Raw genomic sequence first — 22,508 nt, 5'->3', positions numbered from 1 at the left:
CGCCTTAAATAAGAGTAGATATGTCTAGATAAGTTTTGACCGGTATGGTAGGTGTGCAGATAATAATTAAAGGAATACTTAAGCAAGCCCATTTATTATTTAGTTGATGTTCAAAGGCAGACTTGTGTCCATTTGTTGGATGGCTCAGTCTAGACGTGTGGATAAAGAAGGGTAAGTAGAGTAAACAGGAGATCAGACGGTTCATGTAAGTGAACTTGGGTCAACCAGGGATTCTTTATGTCCAGCTGTTCCAGGATGTGTCTCAGTAAGCTCTTGTCTTTCATTGTCTGGACTGCCAATATGCTATGTTTGTCTTAAACTTTAGGCTTATCTCCTAATCATGCAAGTTCTATAGGCTGATATAGGCAAGCTCCTAATAAACTTCAGTATGAATGGTCCTCTTGTGTTGGTTCAGCATTGGAGCCGATGGTATTCTGTTGGTTTGCACTGAGTTAAGGATCAGTTAGATCAGTTGGTGTATTGCAGTGGAGAACAAGAAGACTAGAGTTCAAATCCTTGGCTGGACAATAACACCAAGCTCCACCACTAAGAGACTTTGGGCAAGACTCCTAACGCTACATTTTCCTACCTGTGTAACATGATTTTAATGTAAGTCACTCTGGATAAGAGCATCAGCCAAACACTGTAGATGTAAAAGTAGCTCAACTAACAGATTTTAGCTTAGAAACTACTACTACTACTAATGTACACAGATATTGTGTTATTGTAATATAAGGTATTCATGTAGACGCACCAGTAGATGTTTTTCATCAGTGCCTCCATGCTTTCTCCACTCCATAGGTGTGATCAGCAACTGGACAGACGAGAGTCGCATTCCTCCCTGCACCATCCATCAGGCCTTTAAATACTTTCTGGACATCACAACCCCGCCCAGTCCTCTCCTGCTGCAACAGTTCGCTCCTCTAGCCACCAATGAAAAACAGAGGAAGAGACTGGAGGTGCTCAGCAAGGTGGGGTTAAATTCATAAACACATACATTCTGTATAAGTACACACACCAACTAATGCAAAAGAAAGGAAACTAACACACACATCATCACTTTTTAACAGGAATTGACTTTATTCACGATTAAATTGATGTCATAAAAAAACCCTACACAGAAAGCTGACGTAAGAAAAGACAATTATTATGTTCCACACCTCCTAGCAGTTCTATTTTTGAGAAAATGGCAGAAATGTGATGTGTGTGACCGCTCGGTTGAGTTGCCCAGTTAGGGTAAACAGAATTGGATGCTAACTTTTGCTCAGCATAAACACTGCGCAAGATCCTATCGTCGGTTTCTCTGCTAGACTGGATTGAATGTGTTTTACCTTCAGATTGGCAGATCTTTAAAACCATTTACTCTTTACATAATAAGATGTGAGATAATACTGCTCAATATTTCTGCGATAGCCATCATAGCTGAAGCTCATTGAGGAAAACAGTGCATTTTTAGATAGGTAGCTATAATCATGGCATTTTACTCTCTTAACATGTATGAGGCTGTATATTTAGAGGAGTGGGGGCACCCAGTATTTAAAACTCGATTATATTGCATTGCATATTGTATATCAGTGACTGTTCTGTAATACTTATTTGTTAATGCTCTGAGTGACCCTAACTGGGGGTCACCCTAATCTGCTTTCTAAATGAGTCATCTGAACAATAGAAACTGTAAAGTTGCCAAATGAGGATCCAAAACCACAATTTTACCAATAAATGTTAACAACCAAAAGTATTCAGTAACCGTAGTCCACTCTTTTTATCCTGTTGCAAAGTCTGCACTCGACGCTTTCAGGCGTTTTACCACCTTTGGGTCAAAAGAGCTTCAATATTGCAATAGGCAATAGGTTAGGGACCCAGGTCTGTTTTGGTACGTTTGGTACGTTTGGTCAAGTGTGAAAGCAGTTTTCAGAGCCGGGAGCGTCCCAGAGCCTCCTGAAATCAGTGGCCTGGGATTCGCTTCTAGTGATCTCTGGTGCGGCCTGCTGCAGGTGTGGAAGCTAACTGCTCCCCGTGCCGCGTGTGAGGTTGCCTGATTGGTTAATTTTTCACACGACTGCTTCGACTTATCACCTGCATGGCTTAAAAACCTTCTCCTGTGAGAACGGCTCCTTGCTTGCAGGTGTTCCAGGTGAGTCCAGAAAGTGCTGTTCTCCTACAAGTGTCTGTGTCCATGGAAAACAAGCCCAGAACCAGCCTTCGTGTAATTGGGACAATCGAATCCTGCATCCACAATCACAAACACCCATGCATACGCGGGTGACTCTGAACATATGTGCTGAAAGAGTGCAGTGTTTCCTTTGTGGCAGCTTTACTCATCTGAGTAATGCATTCAGACCCATTGTCCGACACTTCCTCTGCGCTCAGCTAAAGACGCCGCCACGCGTGAATCCGGCTTTGCTTTTCAAATTAGCAGCAATTTTCTCAGTGAGATCATTCATTAGCTCTCCAACTCTCTTGCTTCCCCTCGCCAGTCACTCAGTGTCAATGCCATTTTCCTCTGCCTCCGAAATATTTCCCTCTCACTGCCTCCCACTGTAACATGCTTTGCAGTGCTTCGCAGTGTTGCTAAAAATGGCTGCCAAGGCAGTGAGTCACCCTCTTCCTGGTTCAGTCGGAGTCTGAAGGAAGGATGAAGTGAATGAGAGAGAGAGAGAGACAGAGAGAGAGCTGGAGATGGATGGAGAAGAAATGAAGCTCTGGATGGAATGGAGGAGAGAGTGATTTGCCTGGATCTTGCGGACTGTTGGCGGTTTCCATCTCGAGATGGAAGCGCTAGTGTGTGCCGGGATGTGTGTGGAGGAAAGCACTGAGAACCTGAGAGGTGCTAGATTGATTGCTTAAGGCTCAGAGAGCTCGGGATACTTTCATGTCTTTTTAAATGATTTGATTTACTTTACATTTTATGGACAAAAGTATTGGGACACCTGTTCATTCCTTGTTTCTTCCTAAATCAATCAAGGGTGTTAAAAACGTTTCCTGCTTTTGTTGGAGTAACTGTGTTTACTGTCCAAGAAAGGCTTTCTACTAGATTTTGGAGGAGCATTGAAGTGAGGATTTGATTGCATTCAGTGACATCTTAGTGAGGTCAGGATGTTGGATGATCACCATCACACCTCATCATCCCCAACTCATCTCAAAAGTACTGGATGGAGGAGCACCATCATTCCAGAGAACACAGTTCCTCCACTGCTCCACTGCATTGTCCTCCACATTGTTCCATGGATCCTGGTGGCATTCTAGAACATTCCATATTGTTCCATTGATCCATGTGGCATTCTAGAACGTTCCACATCATCCTGTGGATCCACATTGTTTCATTGATCCTTGTAACATTCTAGAACATTCCATATTGTTCCATTGATCCATGTGGCATTCTAGAACGTTCCACATCATCCTGTGGATCCACATTGCTTCATTGATCCTTGTAACATTCTAGAACATTTCACATCATCTTATGAATCCCTGTGACATTCTAGAACATTCCACATTGCTCCATGGATCCTCATGGCATTCTAGAACATTCCATATTGTTCCATTGATCCATGTGGCATTCTAGAACGTTCCACATCATCCTGTGGATCCACTTTGTTTCATTGATCCTTGTAACATTCTAGAACATTTCACATCAACTTATGAATCCCTGTGACATTCTAGAATATTCCATATTGCTCCATGGATCCTCATGGCATTCTAGAACATTTCATATTGTTTAACTGATCCGTGTGGCATTCTAGAACGTTCCACATCATCCTGTGGATCCACATTGCTCCATGGATCCTTGTGGCATTCTAGAACATTCCACATTGTTCCATGGATTCTTGTGACATTCTAAAACATTTCACATCATCTTATGGATCCTTGTGGCATTCTAGAACATTCCACATTGCTCCATGGATCCTTGTGGCATTCTAGAACACTCCATATTGTTCCATGGATCCTTGTGGCATTCTAGAACGTTCCACATCACCCTGTAGATCCACATTGTTCCATGGATCCTTGTGGCATTCTAGAACATTCCACATTGCTCCATGGATCCTTGTGGCATTCTAGAACACTCCATATTGTTCCATGGATCCTTGTGGCATTCTAGAACGTTCCACATCACCCTGTAGATCCACATTGTTCCATGGATCCTTGTGGCATTCTAGAACATTCCAGATTGTTCCATTCATCCTTGTGGAATTCTAGAACGTTCCACATCATCTGGTAAATCCACATTGTTCCATGGATCCTCGTGGCATTCTAGAACATTCCACATCAACCTATGGATCCTGGTGGCATTCTAGAACATTCCACCTTGCTCCATGGTTCATTGTGGTGTTGCAGAATGCTCAATGCTGTTCTATGAAGCATTCTAGGACACTCCATTCCATTAATTTACCCCCCTGAATATCCCATAAATACTTCTAGAACTCCAAAAGGCTCAGTGCATCCTTCCATGAATCCTTGTGCTTTCCAGAACTTCCCTACAACATGATCCAGGGTGTATCTATGTGGCAGTCAAGAACAGCCTTCATCGTTTAATGGAACCTCTTGATGTTCCAAAATGTCCCACATTGTTTCATGGATGCATGGTTCTATAACACTCCACATTGTTCCGTTGTTGTGTCGTGTGTGTGTGCAGGGTCTGCAGGAGTATGAGGAGTGGAAGTGGTATAATAACCCCACCATGGTGGAGGTCTTGGAGGAGTTCCCATCGCTGCAGGTGCCCTGTACACTGCTTCTTACCCAGCTACCCCTGCTCCAGCCACGCTACTACTCCATCAGCTCCTCGCCAGACCTCCACCCAGGCGAGATCCACTTGACCGTGGCTGTGGTCTCCTACCGCACCAGAGGTGAGTCCAGTTAACCAGGTCATGTTTCTACATTTATTACATTTAGCTACTCTAAGCTGCACCCATTGCTGACACAGATGTACAAATGTACATTTGTAGAGAAGTACTGCCAATAGATTAGGACTCTCTGCAGCAGATAGTAAACATTAACCTATTGGCACCATGCTGCCTAATGCCAAGCGTGGGCTGGATGGGTATAAAGACCCCCAGCATTGAGCTGTGGAGCAGTGGAACTATTGTGTTCTCTGGACTGACGGACGGTGGTGCTCCATCCAATACTTTTGGGATGAATTGGGGATGATGAGGTGGGGTGGTGATCCTCCAACATCCTGACCTCACTAACGCTCTTGTCGCTGCATGCAATAAAATCCTCACCGCAATGCTTAAAAAAAAATCTCTTCCCTGCACAGTAGAGACAGACACTGCCAACCAAAGCAGGATAGACTTTTTTTTTATTACCCTTGATTTTAAAGGAATAATGAATGAGCAGGTGTCCCAATACTTTTGTCCATATAGTGCATCTCCCATTTTTACCTTACACTAAGTACTGTCACTGACAATCATTAGCATTTTAGAAATAAAGGAGCTTCACAAGGTTCTTTGACCGATGCCATAGAAGAACCACTTCCGGGTCCGTAAAAAAGACCCATATTTTAATAGTAATTACAAAGAGTGTGAAGAACCTTAAAACTGGTAATGAACCTATTCATCACCTTCACACCCTCGCATCTCACTTACAAACATGATCCTTTACGGAACCAAAAGTGGTTCTTCTATGGTATCCCTCAAAGAAACACCCCCCCCCCCCCCCCCCCCCAATGAATGAGCAGGTGTCCCAATACTTTTGTCCATATAGTGCATCTCCCATTTTTGCATTTTAGAAATAAAAAAGACCCATGTTTTAATAGTAATTACAAGAGTGATTACAAACCTTAAAACTGATAAAGAACCTATACATCACCTTCACACCCTCGCATCTCACTTACGAACCCCCCATCTGAAGCCCCTTTATTTTTAGGAGTGTTTGTGTTCCTTGGTATCAGTTTGTGTGGAAAATCAGCCCCACCACCCATCTGAACTGTTTGAGTTTCATAACAGTTGAAGTTCAGACCTCTCTCCTCTTTCCACCACCTAAGTAAAAAAAAACGAGCACTCAGAAACACTACGGAACTTAATGAGCCCATTGTTGATTTCAGCCTGCCGTTATATCGGTGGCTGGGTAATTATCAGCAGTTTCGAGATGCCATTCATTTCTGCGGTGCGGTAAAGACCTTCTCACTTTAAGCCTCTCCTTTGACAGAAACAGGATCACTTCTGCCAATGTGTGATTATTTAAAGGATTAGCTGCTCATAACAGGAGCCTGTGACCTTTTTCCGCAGCCGAGCTAAAGTCTGCCTTTGTGCCCGAGCGCTTAATGAGCTCAGAATCTGCTGTGTTTTCTGAGAAGAGCTGGAGAAGATTGCCTGTGACGCTGGCACCAGTTTCATGAGGGCCATGCATACTTTTTAATAGCTCGTGTTTTATTAACCGGTCTGAATTAATTCCAGGGTTGATTAGCTGATTTGTCACGCTTGATTTGCTGATTTGCTGCGAAGCTTTTTTCCTCATTACCAGATGTTTAAAAAGGAAGACGATGATCATCTCTTCAGCTCATAAATGTTAAAAAGGAAGACGATAATCATCTCGCCACGCTTAGGAGGTGACCTGTCCTCGCTCTTCTTGCTAAATGCATTGTAAACATGAAATGATGTGCATAATGCTGTAATTGCCAGCTAAATTATAGCTGTTCCACTCCATCTGTGGCGCCTGGCCTCAGACCCCGGCAGGCTTAATCGCTAAGCCTCAGATCAGCGCTGAAGATCTGAGAGTCTAAGGGAATCTGACGAGGGTGTGTTTAATTCTCTGCAGACGGTGCAGGACCTATCCACCACGGGGTGTGTTCCTCCTGGCTCAACAGCTTGGAAGCGGGCGACATGGTGCCGTGCTTCGTCAGAGGGTAAGGTTCTCCTGCACTCTTAGGACGAAATAATAAAGGTGCTTTAGATGCTTCTTTGAGCGATGCTATGGACGATTGATTTGGTTCTGTAAAAAAGAACCATGTTTGTAATAGAGATTTGTGAGTGGAAGGAACCTTTTAAAGGTCTAAAGAACATCCACTTGATGTAAAGGTTCTTTGCCAAGGTAGGGTTCCTCACACATTTCTTACAAATAAAGGTGCTTCAAATGGTTCTTTGAGCAATGACCTAGAAGAACCACTTCTGGTTCAATAAAGAACCATGTTTTAATAGAGATTTGTGAGTGAAAAAAACTATTTAAAGGTCTAAAGAACCTCCACTCGAAGTTCTTTACCAAAGTAAGTTTACACTCTTAAAAATAATGCTGCTAAAAAAGGCTTTTCTCAAAGGTTTAAAACGTGTATGTAAAGATTCTTTACCAAAGTAAGGTTCCTCACACATTCTTACAAATATAAAGGTGCCATAAATGGTTCGATGCCATAGAAGAACCATTTAATGTTCAATAATGAACCATGTTTGTAATAGATATGGAAAGGTGGAAGGAAACGTTTAATGGTCTGAAGAACCTTCACTTGATGTAAAGTGTATTAGAAGCATTTTTGGTTCCTTAAAGAACCATGTTTCAAAAACCTTTGAAAGTTCGAAAGAACCTTCTCTTAATGCAGAAAGATCATCATAGAAGGTAAGTCATAGAAGAACCACTTCTTGTTCAACAAAGCCATATTTGTAAAATAAAATCTGTGGAAAGAACCTTCACTTGAAGCCAATCTTAATAATAAAGGTGCTGCCATAGGTCCCTGGAGTGATGCCATAGAAGAACCATGTCTGGTTCTACAAAGAACCATTTTTGTAATTGAGATGTGTGTGTGAGGAACCTTTCAAAGGTTTACAAAGTGGATGTAAATGTTCTTCGCCACCAAAAATACTTCCTCAATGTGATCGCCCAAAGAACCCTTTGTAGATCCTTTATTCTTAAGCAAGTACACTCACATCTCTGTTACAAACAAGGTTCCTTATGGAACTTAACGTGGTTCTTCCATGTTTATCACTCTAACTGCACTGCCGTCCCTGATAGCTCCTCTTCAGTGTGATTCAGTGATTCTGTGTATTGATGGATAAGGACTCTGTTAGTGCAGCTGAAGAGGCTGGCAGACTCTTTTTTTAAGGGTAAATGAATGTAGTAGCCCAGTTCCTAATTTAGCAGTCCTTTAAGCTGAAGTGTTGAAGTGATGAATTGATGAACTCTGTGTATTTGGCACTGTAAAACCAATGACACTCATCACATCGAGAGTTTAGTAATTCTTGTAGCAGGTATACTGTCCAGAAGTCTAGAGCTATTACTGTTATTCTGCTACACTATATATTATTACTATATCATCACTGTCATGCACAATTCTCTGAAAATAGCAGCTTTACAGCAGAATCAAAAACAGGTTCTAACTTAGAAAATAAGTCTAATAATAATAATAAGAAGAAAAAAAATGTTTTTAATATATATTAAATATATAAATAAATATATATTATTATTCATGAAATGTTAATGAAACAGCTGCCAGATTCAGCTTTAGTGTCAAAAAGGGAAAAACATCAAAATTGGAGATATTCTGGCCTGACAGCAATACATTTATTTAATGTATATGTGTATATATTTAACATACTTCCATAAATTTAAAGCCGTTCAAAAGTTTGACTTAAAGTTTTAAGACTTAAAAGAATTGAATATTAAAAATGAGTTCATTTAGTTCACATTCCCTATTGACATTTTCTGCACTTCTGATTTGCTTACCTTAGTTAAAAAGGTGGGTTATGGGTACTTAAGGTGGTAGTAACTTCTGGCTCCTGCAGATGGCGCTGCCAAGGATGATTAGGCTATAAATACCTGTGTTGTGCGTGACGGAACTCAGACATTGAGAATAGGTGGTACAGTGCAGTGAAGGGTCTCGTTTGGACGTGCAGGATCTGCAGGTGTATGGAAGCTTACGGTCATACTGGTCTACCAGCAGTGGCAGAAATCCCAGCCTACAGGACATTCCACCTTAAACACGCAAGGGGATTTGAACATGCATATTCATGTAGAAGAATAAACTTCCTGATTGTCTGGCTGATGATGGGACGGTTTTGATGGAGTGACCATATATACATTTATTTGTATTAATTTTTTTGCAGAGCTCCATCATTCCGCATGCCGAAGGACAGCAAAGTTCCCTGCATTCTGGTCGGGCCGGGCACAGGAATTGCTCCCTTCAGAAGCTTCTGGCAACAGAGACTGTTTGACCTGGAAAACAAAGGCAAGTTTTAATCCTGGATTCATGGCCTGGAGCATCTATGAGATATTTGAGCAGTAATAACACGGGGTTGATGGGGGTCCTGTGCTGAGAAATATGGCCTGTATCACAGTGTTGCCAGCACTAATCTCTAATCTCACAGTATCTCACAACCACAAGTGTATACTTGCTTTTGGGGCAGTATGGTCATGCAACTTGAGTAACAACAGGTGTATTTACATGCAGGAATAAACAATAAATGGTCCACATGCAAGTACAGACTAGCTTTCAGTGATATTGCTACATTTACATTTGATCATTCTCTAGAAATGCACTAGATGGTTTCATTAGCGGTAGGCCTATTGATGATATTGGCTATTGGCTGGTAGGTATTGTTAATAAGGAATAGACACTTTCATTCATATCTACATCTCTAGAATGCTGTGCTGGTGAGCTTTATGTGTTCTGAATGTGCAGTAGCTTGAAAAAAATACTGAACACAGCAGTAACACTTTTATGGGATGTAATCTTCCACACAGGGATAAAGGCCTGTCCGATGGTTTTAGTGTTTGGGTGTCGACAGTCCCAAATGGACCACATCTACAAAGAAGAGACCATCCAGGCCAAGAACAAGGAAGTGTTCCAGGAGCTCTACACCGCATACTCGCGAGAGCCTGGAAGGCCAAAGGTAACGTTGTAGAAAGGCTTGAGGAATTGTGGAGATACACTATAGAGCTACAGGGATAAAAGAGTTCACGGTCATAGAAGAACCACTTTTGACTCCCTTAAGAACCTTTTAATGGATGGTACTTTCAAGAAAGAACAGAGAACCTGAGCAACTTACAAGGTTACTCGTATTACAGAGGTGGGCCAATGTAGTGTTAGGAGTCTTGCCCAAGGACTCTTATTGGTGTAGCGCAGCATAGCCACCCAGACTGGGAATCAAACCCCAGTCTCCCACATGGTGTAATAGCTCACTGGCAGGTAGTGGTGTTATCTGTTGTGCCACACCAACCATAAACTTCACAGTCACACTTTCAATTGAAAGGTTCTTCAGAAAACCAAAAGTCTTTAGTGGCAACCCCCATTGACCCCATTTCAGTAAACACTAGAGTCTTGCTTTAAACCCTGGTCTCCAGGTGGGCTCCTGAACAGCGACCTTTATGCAGACTTTGCAAAATTATCCAACCTGAATCTGGATTATCCATTTAAAGAACCATCCGTTGACAGATTCCCCAGGGACGTATTTTCGGGTGTGGTAATACTCCCATTTTGGACCCTCAGTTTGTGTAGTTTTGTGGTATATTTGGAAAGTGTGTTAAAAGTTTAGTGGGAAAGTTCTTCTAATTCAAATCAGGATGAGACTGGATGGCATTAAATTGGTATCTGTCTAGAACAGGGAACAGAGTATTGTAGCGAGATATTATAAAGATGCTGCAATATAGTGTAATGTGAAAAGGGGCCCAAGCACTCAAGCTTTGAAGAAGAAGACGTCAAGGGTGTAAAAATGCTGGTGGAAATGTCACTGGACTGTGAGTCACGCTGTTTCTAATTCAAATTATGCTGAATATTTCGCTCTCGCTCGAATTTCACATCTTACTTTGTGATCGAGTGCCGGCGTCTCCTTCACCGTGGAAGAAGATGAATGGGAACAATGATGCAACAATGTCATGATGGTGTCTGGGTGTCTCTTCAGTGCAGTTATGTATATGACTCTGTCACAGTGTCTTCTAGTTTCCCATTACCATCTGTCTCCCATTCTGTCCTCTATCTCTCTTCCTCTCTCTCACTCAGAAATATGTTCAGGATGTCCTTCGCGAGCAGTTGTCTGAGACAGTGTATCGGTGTTTGAGGGAGGAGGGGGGCCACATCTACGTCTGCGGGGACGTCACCATGGCGGGAGACGTGCTGAAGACCGTCCAGCAGATAATCAAACTGCACGGCAACATGTCCTTGGAGGACGCTGGATTCTACATCAGCAAACTGAGGGTCAGAGATACCTTTAAGTCCTACTATGTGTAATGTATACAGTTCCAGTCAAAAGTTTGGACACACCAGAGTAAATGTGTGTTAATCATCATCTTAAAAACATTTGCTAGGGGGACCGTATTTTTCTAGACTGGGGGACACACGGGTATCCACCAGGTTGTGGCGCTTATTAGGGCTGTTTACTGGTCTGTTGCTAAGAGGTATTTCCACTCTCTCTCTCTCTCTCTCTCTCTCTCTCTCTCTCTCTCTCTCTCTCTCTCTCTTACTCACACACACACACTGCCACGGTCCTACAACTTGGGCCTACTTGAAACCCCTCCAGCTACAACATCCTAACTACGGTGGATATCTGTGTTTCCCCAGTGTCCTTATTTTTGGAAAACTAAAAATATAGTCACCCTAGCATTTGGATCAGATGTTTTTAAGATGACCTTTTGATGAGATATATATGTGTGTGTGTGTGTGTGTGTGTGTGTGTCACTGTCCAGCAAAAACCTTGCCTCTCCATTTTTGCTGTTTTTCACTTTTTGACATGATGTGAATTTGCCAGTTTTTCTTTACATCATTACGAATGAACCAATATAAATGATCTAAAATGACTTATTCTATAAATAAATAAATAAATAAATGTACAGCAGCAGCATACAGTCTTAGGCAAATGTTTGTACACCCCTGGTTTCATGTGGTGTTGATTTTCTAAGTGTAAAGAAGTCCACGTTCTCTACAGAGACACACTTCAGCATATTCTACAGCATTCTGACTGTTTATATGCTTAATCTAACATTAAAAATTAAATATAATTAAATATGTTTAGTTTTACTATATTCCAATGTGCTAAAATGTGCAGAAATGTTTCTTATTTACTTATTTAAACTTAGAAAATCAACAAAATCTGTTATTTAATCAGATCTGATCTGATCTGAATCATCAGCATTACAGGCATTAAGGGCAAATATATCAGTATTGGATTTATTGAGCCTAATCTAGTCTGTAAATATATTATAGGTTATCTACAAATCTACTAAAATATAAATAGACTAAGAAGTATTGGGGGCAAACACTGAATCAGGGCATCTGGATATGCTTAGTTGTCCACAAGAATAGGATTACATGATAAAACAATGTCCAGGTGTTAGTTTGTTTATATAGGTAACGGGATGGCGGGGCCTCTCTGTTCTTGGGACAGCATTAAAATAGACTGATAATGCTCTTTCTGCTTTTACACTCCTTTGTATTGTTCATCATTATACCCAAGTATGGCGTATGGGGGGGAGTTAGGACAAATCCAAAGGACTGGGACTGAGAGGGGTCCCAAAAATGTCTTTGTCAGATTTGTTGGGGTTGTTCTGGGGCCCAGTGTAATGCCTTTTTCATGGGGGCCAAAATCCCTGGCAGCACCCCTGCCCTCTTGCGCTCTGTTTAACTGGCCTGAAGGTTTTCTGTTATGTACAGGGCAGTAAAGGATTCACGTGACCCCTTTTATCTCACCATCTCTTCCAGGATGAGAATCGCTACCATGAAGACATTTTCGGTGTGACCCTTCGCACGTACGAGGTCACGAACCGGCTGCGGTCAGAATCCATCGCATACATTGAGGAGAGCAAGAAAGACTCAGACGAGTAAGTGTGCTGCTTTCCCCTCTGCTGTAGGGTCACGCCCTAAACAGCCAGTGGTGCTTTTCGTGGCACTGTCAAACTGTTAAACTCTGTTGGAGGTGTGAAAATGCACTGATGCCTTATAATGCATCCATCTCAAGGTAGCGACTGAAATCATTTTGAAATGGGAGAATTTATTATAATTAATGATTCATTTATTCATAAGGATTTCATTTGGATCTTGTCATGATTGGCTTAATTGTCCACTAGTTACAATAGTTCCACATTAGTGTAAGAAAATAAAATAATAAAAAAAGAGATTTTTATGATGCAATCAGTATTTTCAAATCAGGATCAATAATCAGTAATTAACTGAATCGATTTAAGGTCATTTAATTGTCGAAAAGTATCCAGAGACCCCCATACAGAGTGATTTCAGCCACTGGACACAGGCGCTTAATTGCACTTACACACACATTATGTAGTAAAAGCATTGCCAATAGAATGGGATGCCCTGGAACAGCTGCCTTGGTCCCCAGGCCCCAGGCCCAATGTCAAGCATGGGCTAGAGGGATCTACAGCCCCCCAAGCACTGAAGCTCTGCAGCAGTGGGTCTGCATTCTTTTGACATAATTAAGCTCCAGTAGCTTGGAGATGACTTGTAGTACCAGAACTACTAGTCATCCAGCATCAGTGCCTGACCTCGTGGCTGAATGCACTCAAATCATCACAGCAATGTTCCAACATCTAGTGCAAAGCCATCTCACAAGAAGTCTTTTTCTCCACAAAGGTCCCGATTAATACCTTTAAAATTTCAGAAGGAACACTCAGAAAGTGAGCAGGTGTCCACAAACTTTCATATCATCGCTGTCGCAAAATTCTTGTATCTCCAACATTGTGGCTTAACAGAAAAAGGAAAAATAAATCTTCTTAACTTTTAATGGAAGTTGAAAGTTCTGTTGGTCCATTTATTTTGGAATTGTGGCACAATGTGAAGAGCAACTGATTGAAAGTCCACTGTATGGACAAAAGTATTGGGACACCTGCTTATTCAGTGTTTCTTCTGAAATCAGTGGGATTAAAACAGAGTTCATCCTGCTTTTGTTGGAGTAACAGTAACTACTGCCTAGGAGAGAAGGCTTTCTACTAGATTTTAGAGGAACTTTGCTATGAGGATCTGATTGCATTCAGCGAGAAGATGCATTCATTTGAAGGGGTGTCCACAAACATTTGGACATAGAAAATATAAGACTACCAAGAATCTTACCTACTCTGACCCCGAGGTCACCCCTGTTTTCATGCATCTAGAGTAGGACAACCCTGCGCTCTGTAGGCCGCTGCAGATACCTTTCAAGCCGGCGTTCCAGAATGTACAACAGTAACTATAGAAACGGTGGAGGAGAACGAGCTGTGGAGTAACAGGATTAGCTGGAGCGAGTGGCTCCTCTCCACTGGCTCTCGCACTTAGGTCCGCTCAGATAAGAGCCTGTTCTCACAGGGCTCTCTCCAACCGAGCAGAATGTGCACGCCTCGCTAATTGACTCGCTTGTTTAGTGTATGGCCCGGCGTAGATCCTGTGAGAGGACTCACTTCAATCCCTTGCAGTTTCACAAGCCGGGTTCTTACGTTGGAAGCTGAGAACCTTTGTCTTCTTATATTCTTTCATTGCTCTCGACCAATGAAAATTCTCCTAAATGACTTGGAATTCAATCTGTTTACTTTATATAAACAAAGCTGGTTCGAATCCCGGGTCATGCTGCTTGCCATCAGCAGCCAGAGTCAGAGAGAGCACAATTGGCCTTGCTCTCTCAGGAGCAGGTTGACGCATCCTAGTGTGATGTTGGTCAGCACAGGCATCTGTTAGCTGTTGTGTCAGAGACACTTCCTCCGAGAGCATTGGCTACCTAGCCATGCTGCATCGGCAGCAGTTGGAAAAGAGGCGGAGGCTGACTTCACATGTTTGCTAGTCTTCACCCTCCCAGCTGCAGATGATCAGAACATGGTTAGAGAGGATTATTCTGGAGGAGTCTGTCTTATTTAAACCTCAGACATTTAGTCTGGTCTGCTTTTGATGGTTGAAGCGAGTGGAGATCATCATCATGGCTAGATCTGAAAAGCTCTCTGAGGCCTTCAGAAAGAAGGTTGTAGAAGCAGAGGAGTCTGGGAAGGAGTTCAAAAAGATCTCAGAACAGTCAGAAACCAGCTGTTCCACCGTCCACTACATAATTTACAACTGCCAGCGTGGCCAGATCAGGCCGTCCTGGCAAGTTCAGGTTAAGAGTAGAACCTCAAGATGAGTCAAGAAGTCTCCAACAATCCTAAAACATCATTACAGGATCTACAGGTAGCTCTTGCTGCCACAGCTGATGACAAAGTACAGCATGTACCATCAGAGACCAAGAGACCCAACAAGAGGTTTTTTAATGGGAGACGTGCACGAAGGAAACCCTTGCCATGACATCAGGCTTTGAGTTACTGTCACTGTTACTGTTACTGCAGCTGATATCTTGTGCTCTGTGTGTCTGTATTATCTACAGAACTACAAACAGACTAGACTTGGTATCGATAAACACTGAAGACTTGAATCAGTACAGGAGCGGAAAGACTGCAGTTGTAAATGCTTAGATTCATGTGTTATGTAATAATGTAATAATAAGAATAATTATGTAATAATTAATATCCACAAGAATACAATTATAGGAGACAACAGAGTTCAGATGCTGCTTCTTCAGATGCTTTGCAGGATTTTGCCATTTTGTAAATTTTCCCCTCTCTCTCTGTCTCATTCTCTCTCTCTCTCTCTCTCTCTCTCTCTCTCTTTCTCCAGGGTGTTTTGTTCATAGAGCCTCAATTTCATACCTGCTTGTGGGTCTCACTTAAGCCAGGAGTGCGGACGGGACCCTCCAAAAAAAGAACACAGCGGCTGTTTTAAGAAAAAACTGTGCCAATTTTGTCTTTTCATTTTTTTTTTCCGTTGTTTTTTGTTTGTTTGTTTGTTTGTTTTTTTTATGGTGTTTTTTCGCTCTTTGCTCGTTCCGACTCCAAATCCCGCATCTCTGTGGTCAGAATCTTCACTTAATGAGATAGCCAGTATGTTTTTTTCTTTCTGCGCTGCCAACTTCGGAATGCACTTTTTATCTGATGTACCTTAATATCTTCACTGTCGCGCAAACCCTTGCATCTCCATTTGTGCAGTTTTTCACTTTTAGAGTTTTCGTTTTTACATTAAGTCCAAACAGGCCTGTTACAAAAATCTAGAGATTTGATTTTTGGATGATAAATTGTCTTGTAATAATCACACAGAATGATACTGTTGTCATTTTAAGTTCTTTAAATGTCACTGATGTATTGCTAATATAATAAGCATGATAATGCAACCACACCCTTTTGATTAATAACAGTGTAGGAGCCAGGTCTTCAAATCTGGACCCTGAATTCAGTTTCCAGTACTACATTTTGATCTCACTGGAAGTTAAGGGACAGTCAGTGTAATTGATTGGCCACATAGGGCCAAATCTACCAAGGATTACAAAGTCTAGAACTGGAAACTGAAAGGTTCAGATATGAAAAATATACATATTTGTGTTGTTAGGCATCATATAAAAAAAATTCCAACAGTGTTTAATGGCAGCTATATGGCGAGTTAAACGATCACATTTGTATTTACACTGTTAAGCAAAAGCACCAATTGGGGCACCGGGCCAGCGCTTTGCAAATGCACGATCCTGCAGTACGTCACTGTGGCGTTTGAACCCTCAGTTGACTGGACAAGACAACTTGTCTGTCACTCTAGCTCCCCTTGTGGGAACTCCCAGAATGCAGTTGGTGCTCGCTTTGCATTATGAAATGCAAATGCAATGCGACACATTTCTGAACGCATCTATGCGCTAAACCCAGTGGCTGCATTCGCGTCCTCGCGCCATGTGCCATGTTTCGGGCCTTAAGTTCACGACACAGTCAGTTGTCTACTTAAAACACATGGCCAGACAGCAAGTGTATCTCTAGCCTTAAAGCCATGATGTGGCTGGCTGGTATTATGCTGTATTTGGGAAACAGGGAAAGACAGCTATTAGCCCAGACCAGGGCTGCTCAATCCTGGTCCTGGAGATCTACCACCCTGCAGAGCTTAGCTCCACCCCGAATCTAACACACCTGATCTAGTTAATGAAGGCCTTCAGGAGCAACTGAACATCAGAGCCAGCTGTGTTAGATCTGAACTCTTTAGAGTGGTAGATCTCCAGGACCAGAATTGAGCAGCCCTGGCCTAGAGTAACACGTCTTCACCTATAGTCGTCCACTCTGTGTGTGTGGAGGGATTGTTATTGGCCGGTCATTGCGTACACTGCACTCTTTTCCTACACGATAGGTGGCAAAGCTGCCCATAGACTCGAGCCCTGCCTCTGACCGAAAGACTGACTGGCTAAAATACTGAGGTCATGTCGTATCGTGTATTGTATGACAAGTCGATAACATAGTCAAGACAGGCCTATGTTCAAATTTCATTATGAATGCTCCAAAATGACTGGGGATCAAAACCATTTACCTTGGCCTTCATCGAAAGTTGAGAAGTTTTTATTTCCCCTTCTGCTGTAAAGTTGCCATTTTGGAGATCCGAGGTTTTTGCGCGACAACGCCGATATGTTCCTCTTGATTAACAAGCTGTGCGCGTCGGGCATCCTGAGCTGCCTGTTTTGTGGATGCATGAGCAAGACCCACGATGTCAAGAATCGTAGTCCTGGTATATTAACATGTATAAACATGTATTTAGCTATTAAGTGTTGGTGATAAATGGTTTAGCTTTGAGTTTAGTGAATTGGGGAAGGGTCACTGTGCACATCTTGTAGTGTCTGGAGCCTGGAAGGGTGCCAGCTGAAGCGAAAGTTGCAGGGTTTTTTTAATCAGTTTGGATTTAACTGCATGTTTTCTTCTTATTTCTAAACGATAAAGCGGCAGCTCCACCACTGGCGTGTTCACCTTAAAAAAAGAGAGGTCTGTTACTCCACTCCGCTTGAAAACTTCAGGAAAACGTGAAGTTCAGTCATGGGTTACTGTTTTTATTGCAGCTGCTCTTTCGTGAAGATCCATATCATGCTTGGTTTGACTAGCATGTGAAAGAAATGGGAGGCAGGGGAACGGAGAGAGGCGCTTTTTTTGTCATGTCTCAGGTGTCATCCATCCCAAAGGTACCAGAATATTGACTTTCCCACTGACAGGCCATGAAGCCACATTTGCACATTTTTCTGTCTCTTTTTTTTTTTTTTTCTTACTTCTCACATTCTTGTCAGGTTCATCATCTCCTGAAAGCTTCCCTCACAACTGAAAGTCAAAAAGGCTCTCTCAGAAAGGCTATTGTAAGTGGCAAAAGGTTTATTTTGTCCTTGAAGTGATGCCAGTCCTCATCAGTGGATTTTATTTGGACCCTTTTACAAGTCTGGTTCCACCTGTGGAATCCGAACGTTCAGCTTCTAAAGTGGCGCAAGATCAGCTTCAGTTCTACTGATCAAATCTGTCTACTAATTACTCCCACAACATACAGTGCATTCGTAAAATACAGGAATTTTCCTTTATATCTTAAATGATTCAGAAGTTGCAGAAGTTTCAGAACTCACTCTGGACGGGCCTTTACATGTAGCCAGAACCATTCAGGAACTCTTATACCCAGTCAACATTAGCACCACCTGCCTAAAATAAAGATCTAACCATTAAAGGCATGGACTCCACAAGACCTCTGAAGATGCTCTGTTGAGTCTGGCACCAAGGTGGGACCTCCATGAGCATCCATGAGCCTTCGGTGCCCATGACCCTGTCAACGGTCACCACTGCATATCATAAAACCCCCAAAAAACATCTGATCTGCCTGATGTTTTGAAGATCTTCCTGCCGTCTAGTCGTCCACAGTTTGGCTCAGATTCTTATGCTTGCTCATTTTTCCTGCTTTTAATTCCAACATCACCTTTGAGAACTGACTGTTCACTTGCTGCTTAATATGCAGATCTTTGACAGACGCTACTGTAGATGAAAATAATCAATGTTTGGTGCTGACGTTATGGCAGATCAGTGTATTTAAAAGTATCTAATTGAATTGGTTCTCCATGGAATGGCCTAAAGAACATCTCAGGCTGATCAGGAGGTTCAAAAGTTTGAGAAAGAAACATGCTCACTTAAACTCGTAAGTGCTTTTGGTTTGTGATGGCACTCTAAAACCCTTGAGAAATCATAACCAATTCCAAACATCTCCTTATCTGAACGCTTCTAAAACGTCTAAAAAGGCTCTTACTCACCATCCTTGAGATTTTTAGTGAAGCTTAGAGTCCAAAAAGGCCAATTTTTTTCATGTAAGAAATTTCCAGACCTGAGTTTCTTCAGGGAAATTACGGAAATGTCACACGGCCAGACCTTCAGGTAGTTGCCATGGTTGCTTGATTTTTTTTTAAACAATAAGCGAGCACTTTTACCACATTACTGATTAAGTGCAGAAACTCTACACCATACCTTTCAATATATAATACTTAACCTTTTCATATCAGAACTAATACATTTCCAGTCCAATTTTGCCTTTGTACACCACCTCAGTGGATTTGAAATGAAGCAGTCATTAAAGTGATTAGAGTATAGAGTATGACATGTTCTGTTTAGGATTTACAGACAATTTGACAGTTCCTCCATTTTCACAGGCTCAAAAGTAATTGGACAGTCGGATTTGGAAATATAAGATTATTTTTAATATTTGGATGGAAATCTTTTGCAGTCAATTACTGACTGAGGCCTGGGGCATTGTGCACCATGGACATCACCAAATGTTAAGTTTCCTCCCTTTAGATGCTTTGCCAGGCCTTTACTGCAGCCTTCTTCAATTGCTGCTTATTTGTGGGTCTTTCTGGGTCAGTTTTGTCATCAGAGGTCAGGCGGTTGACTGATATTGAAGGACTTTTCAATTCATTTGCTTTGAGAAGCTCTTGGATTGGTTGTCTATCCACTGTGAAGAATCATCCTGTCAGTTTTCAGCTTTTAGAAACCATCCTACAGGTCCATCAGCTCCCACATCATCAATAAACACCAGTTTCCACTGGCAGCCACGTCCACACATAACAGTGCCTCCACCAAGTTTGACAGATGATGTGCCTAATAATGGCCTCCATCGCTTGCATCCACACTTCTTTAGACCTCATGTTGAGTTCCTAGGTTCTAATGAAATGTAAATCCAACACTTGGGACCACCTCAAGATCTTGTATCTTTTTAATTGGTCGTGAAATGCAGAGGTTTGTTAAACCTTTTGATTTAAAACTGAAAGTGTATCCACTTCAATCCCATCCTAATTGCTTCATTTCAGATCCATTGAGCAGCAAAACAACAAAGCTCATGTTACTTATTGATCGGACTGTACAATAACAAGAAAAGTGTCACAAGGTTTGTTCTGGCTGGTCTGAAATGATGCATTCACTCTTCATACTATATGTCCAGATGTTTGTGGACACCCCTTCTAATGAATGCATTTGGCTATTTTAAGTTGCACCCTTTGCTGACACAGATGTCCCTGTGGTAAAGTATTTCCAGTAGAGTAGGACTCTTTGGAGAAGATAAACATGAGCCTATTGGCACAGTACCTAAAGCCAGGCATGGGCTAGAGGGGTACAAAGCCCCCCCAGCATTGAGATGTAGAGTAGTGCAACTACTGTGTTCTCTGGAATGATGATGGTGCTCCATCCAATACGTATGGGATGAGTTGGGGATGAGATAGGGATGAGGAGTAGTGGTGATATTCTAATATCCTGCCCTCACAAACACCCTTGTCACTGAATGCAATCAAATCCTCACAGCAACGCTCCTCCAAAGTCTAGTAGAAAGTCTTTATTCCTGGACAGTAGACACTAACTAAGTTAATAAACTCATTGGTAATACCCGTGATTTCAGAAGAAACAATGAATGAGTAGGTGTCCTAATACTTTTGTCCCTGTAGTGTATGCATAGGTTAAGGCTCCGTTCGTCAGGGAATCTGTGGCTGGTTTCTAATGGAAGTTGAGTTGAAAGCCTCTCTGTTCTTTGTTGTTCTCTGTTTACCTGCCTAATATCGAGTAGGTCCCTCTTGTGCCGCCACAACAGATCTGACCATTTGAGGCATGGACTTCACAAGACCTCTGAAAGTGTCCTGTGGTATCTGGCACCAATACCAACCTTAGCATCAGATATTTAAAGCCATCCTGCAAGTTGTGAGGTGGGGCCTTCATGAGCATTGATGAGCTGTAGGTGCCCATGACCCTGTTGCCGGTTCACCGCCAGTTGTCCTTTCTTGGAGCACTTTTGGTAGGCATCCACCACTACACACCAGAAAAACCCACAAAACACCTGACCTGTCTGATGTTTTTTGGAGATGCTCTGACCTCCAGTTGTCAATTCGTCACAGTTGGGTTCTTGTTAAAGTGGCTCAAATTCTTACTAACGTCGTGTATCAAGTTTAGAAGAGTTGAGTCTGTGGCTGGTTTCTGGTTCTGCTTTCTAATGGAAGTTCGGAAGTTCGGTAAATCTCTTTTCTTTGTTGCTGTTTATGACTGGTTTGGAAAACCAATTCTGTCTGATTCCGCGCTGTTGAAGACTCGTGATTTTAAGAAGTGCAGCAAAAAAAGTGCTATAAACGGTATCCATGTTTCAGATTAAATCTAAACCTACAAATCGACCTGTTTGAGACTTTTTTAAGAATGTATTTTGATTATGGCTGTTGTTTATGGGGGGTAGGCTTGGTCAGCTGTTGCTTGTTGCGGAAACTCTGTGGGTGGGGGGTCAGATGTCTAGTCACTATTTTCTTTGGCTTTTGGGGGGAATCTGAAGCTGAAGCAAATGCATGAGGTCACTGTGTCCCATTTGAAAATGTGTTCCTCTGATTCAGCACTGTGTCTAGTTGACTGTCGTGACAGAAAAGAGTTTGAGGGATTGTTTCTTTCATTCTTATTTGTTTGTTTGTTTGTTGTTTTTTTCTTTTTGCTGCAGCTTAAAAAAGAGTAAATATTAAATAAAAAACTCCAGTCACTCTCTGCTGTGAACCTTCAATTGTGCAACACCTGAACCTTGAGATGTTTGCCATTTTAATGCACATTCTTTAATGCATATTCCAGAACACTTTGCATCTACTTATTAATAAAATACCATTTATATGTCAATCTCTGCCGTGCCTTGTCTTTAATGGGTGTTCATTGAGGACTCAAGTTCTAGATATTAAACACACTATAAAACAGTCATTTTAAGAAAAGTCCAGAATGTCTCATTATAGTCTCCGGTGCAGAATAGTTGGGACATATAGTGGTGCGAGGTCAACAGACAAAACGGGGGACAAAGTGCATAGACAATAAGTACTAAGACAATAAATATAGCATCTCATACATAAACAGAGAGTACGGTGCAGGAATAAGTAGCAGCTAGTGCTCAGGTAAAGAGAAGAGTACTCAGCTTGGGCCCTATCTTAGTCGCGATGCTCACTGCTATCTTACAGGTGTGTTTAGGTCAGTTTCTGCTATCTTGGCAACGGAAAACACAGTGGACCGCTGACTGAAAACAACATAGGCAGCTGTCAACAGTCAGATGTTTGTTGCTGTCTCTGCGGTGAATTGTCAACACAGGCGTGTGCAGCCCAACACTCATACACCCCACACTTTACGCCACTGAAATAGCAATCCGCCAAAGTCAGACCGCACCTGGCTCTTGAAGGGACCAGCGAGAGACACGCTGATTGATGAGCGATTGACGGTTCATCTAAAGATCACTAAAATAGGGCCCCTTATGTACTTATGTACAGAGAGGAGTTTAGTGCATA

General features: G+C 42.1%; 1 protein-coding gene across 1 annotated transcript in view; it reads left to right on the top strand.

Annotated features, from left to right (window-relative positions):
- The window catches only part of nos1 (nitric oxide synthase 1 (neuronal)), an 88,182-nt gene extending 66,324 nt beyond the window's left edge, over positions 1 to 21,858 (top strand). Inside the window, exons 22-29 of the mRNA XM_072664598.1 lie at positions 802 to 971; positions 4,631 to 4,841; positions 6,751 to 6,838; positions 9,024 to 9,145; positions 9,661 to 9,809; positions 10,916 to 11,110; positions 12,611 to 12,729; positions 15,533 to 21,858. Of these exons, the coding sequence (XP_072520699.1) occupies positions 802 to 971; positions 4,631 to 4,841; positions 6,751 to 6,838; positions 9,024 to 9,145; positions 9,661 to 9,809; positions 10,916 to 11,110; positions 12,611 to 12,729; positions 15,533 to 15,548 (1,070 nt within the window). The 3' untranslated portion in view covers positions 15,549 to 21,858. The remainder of the gene's footprint in view (positions 1 to 801; positions 972 to 4,630; positions 4,842 to 6,750; positions 6,839 to 9,023; positions 9,146 to 9,660; positions 9,810 to 10,915; positions 11,111 to 12,610; positions 12,730 to 15,532) is intronic.
- Positions 21,859 to 22,508: the final 650 nt, after the last annotated feature.

This window comes from Salminus brasiliensis, chromosome 20, assembly GCF_030463535.1.
Source record: "Salminus brasiliensis chromosome 20, fSalBra1.hap2, whole genome shotgun sequence".
In the NCBI taxonomy this organism is placed as follows: domain Eukaryota; kingdom Metazoa; phylum Chordata; class Actinopteri; order Characiformes; family Bryconidae; genus Salminus; species Salminus brasiliensis.
Note: the sequence above shows the minus strand (reverse complement) of the source record. Positions and strands in the feature narration are given on the sequence as shown.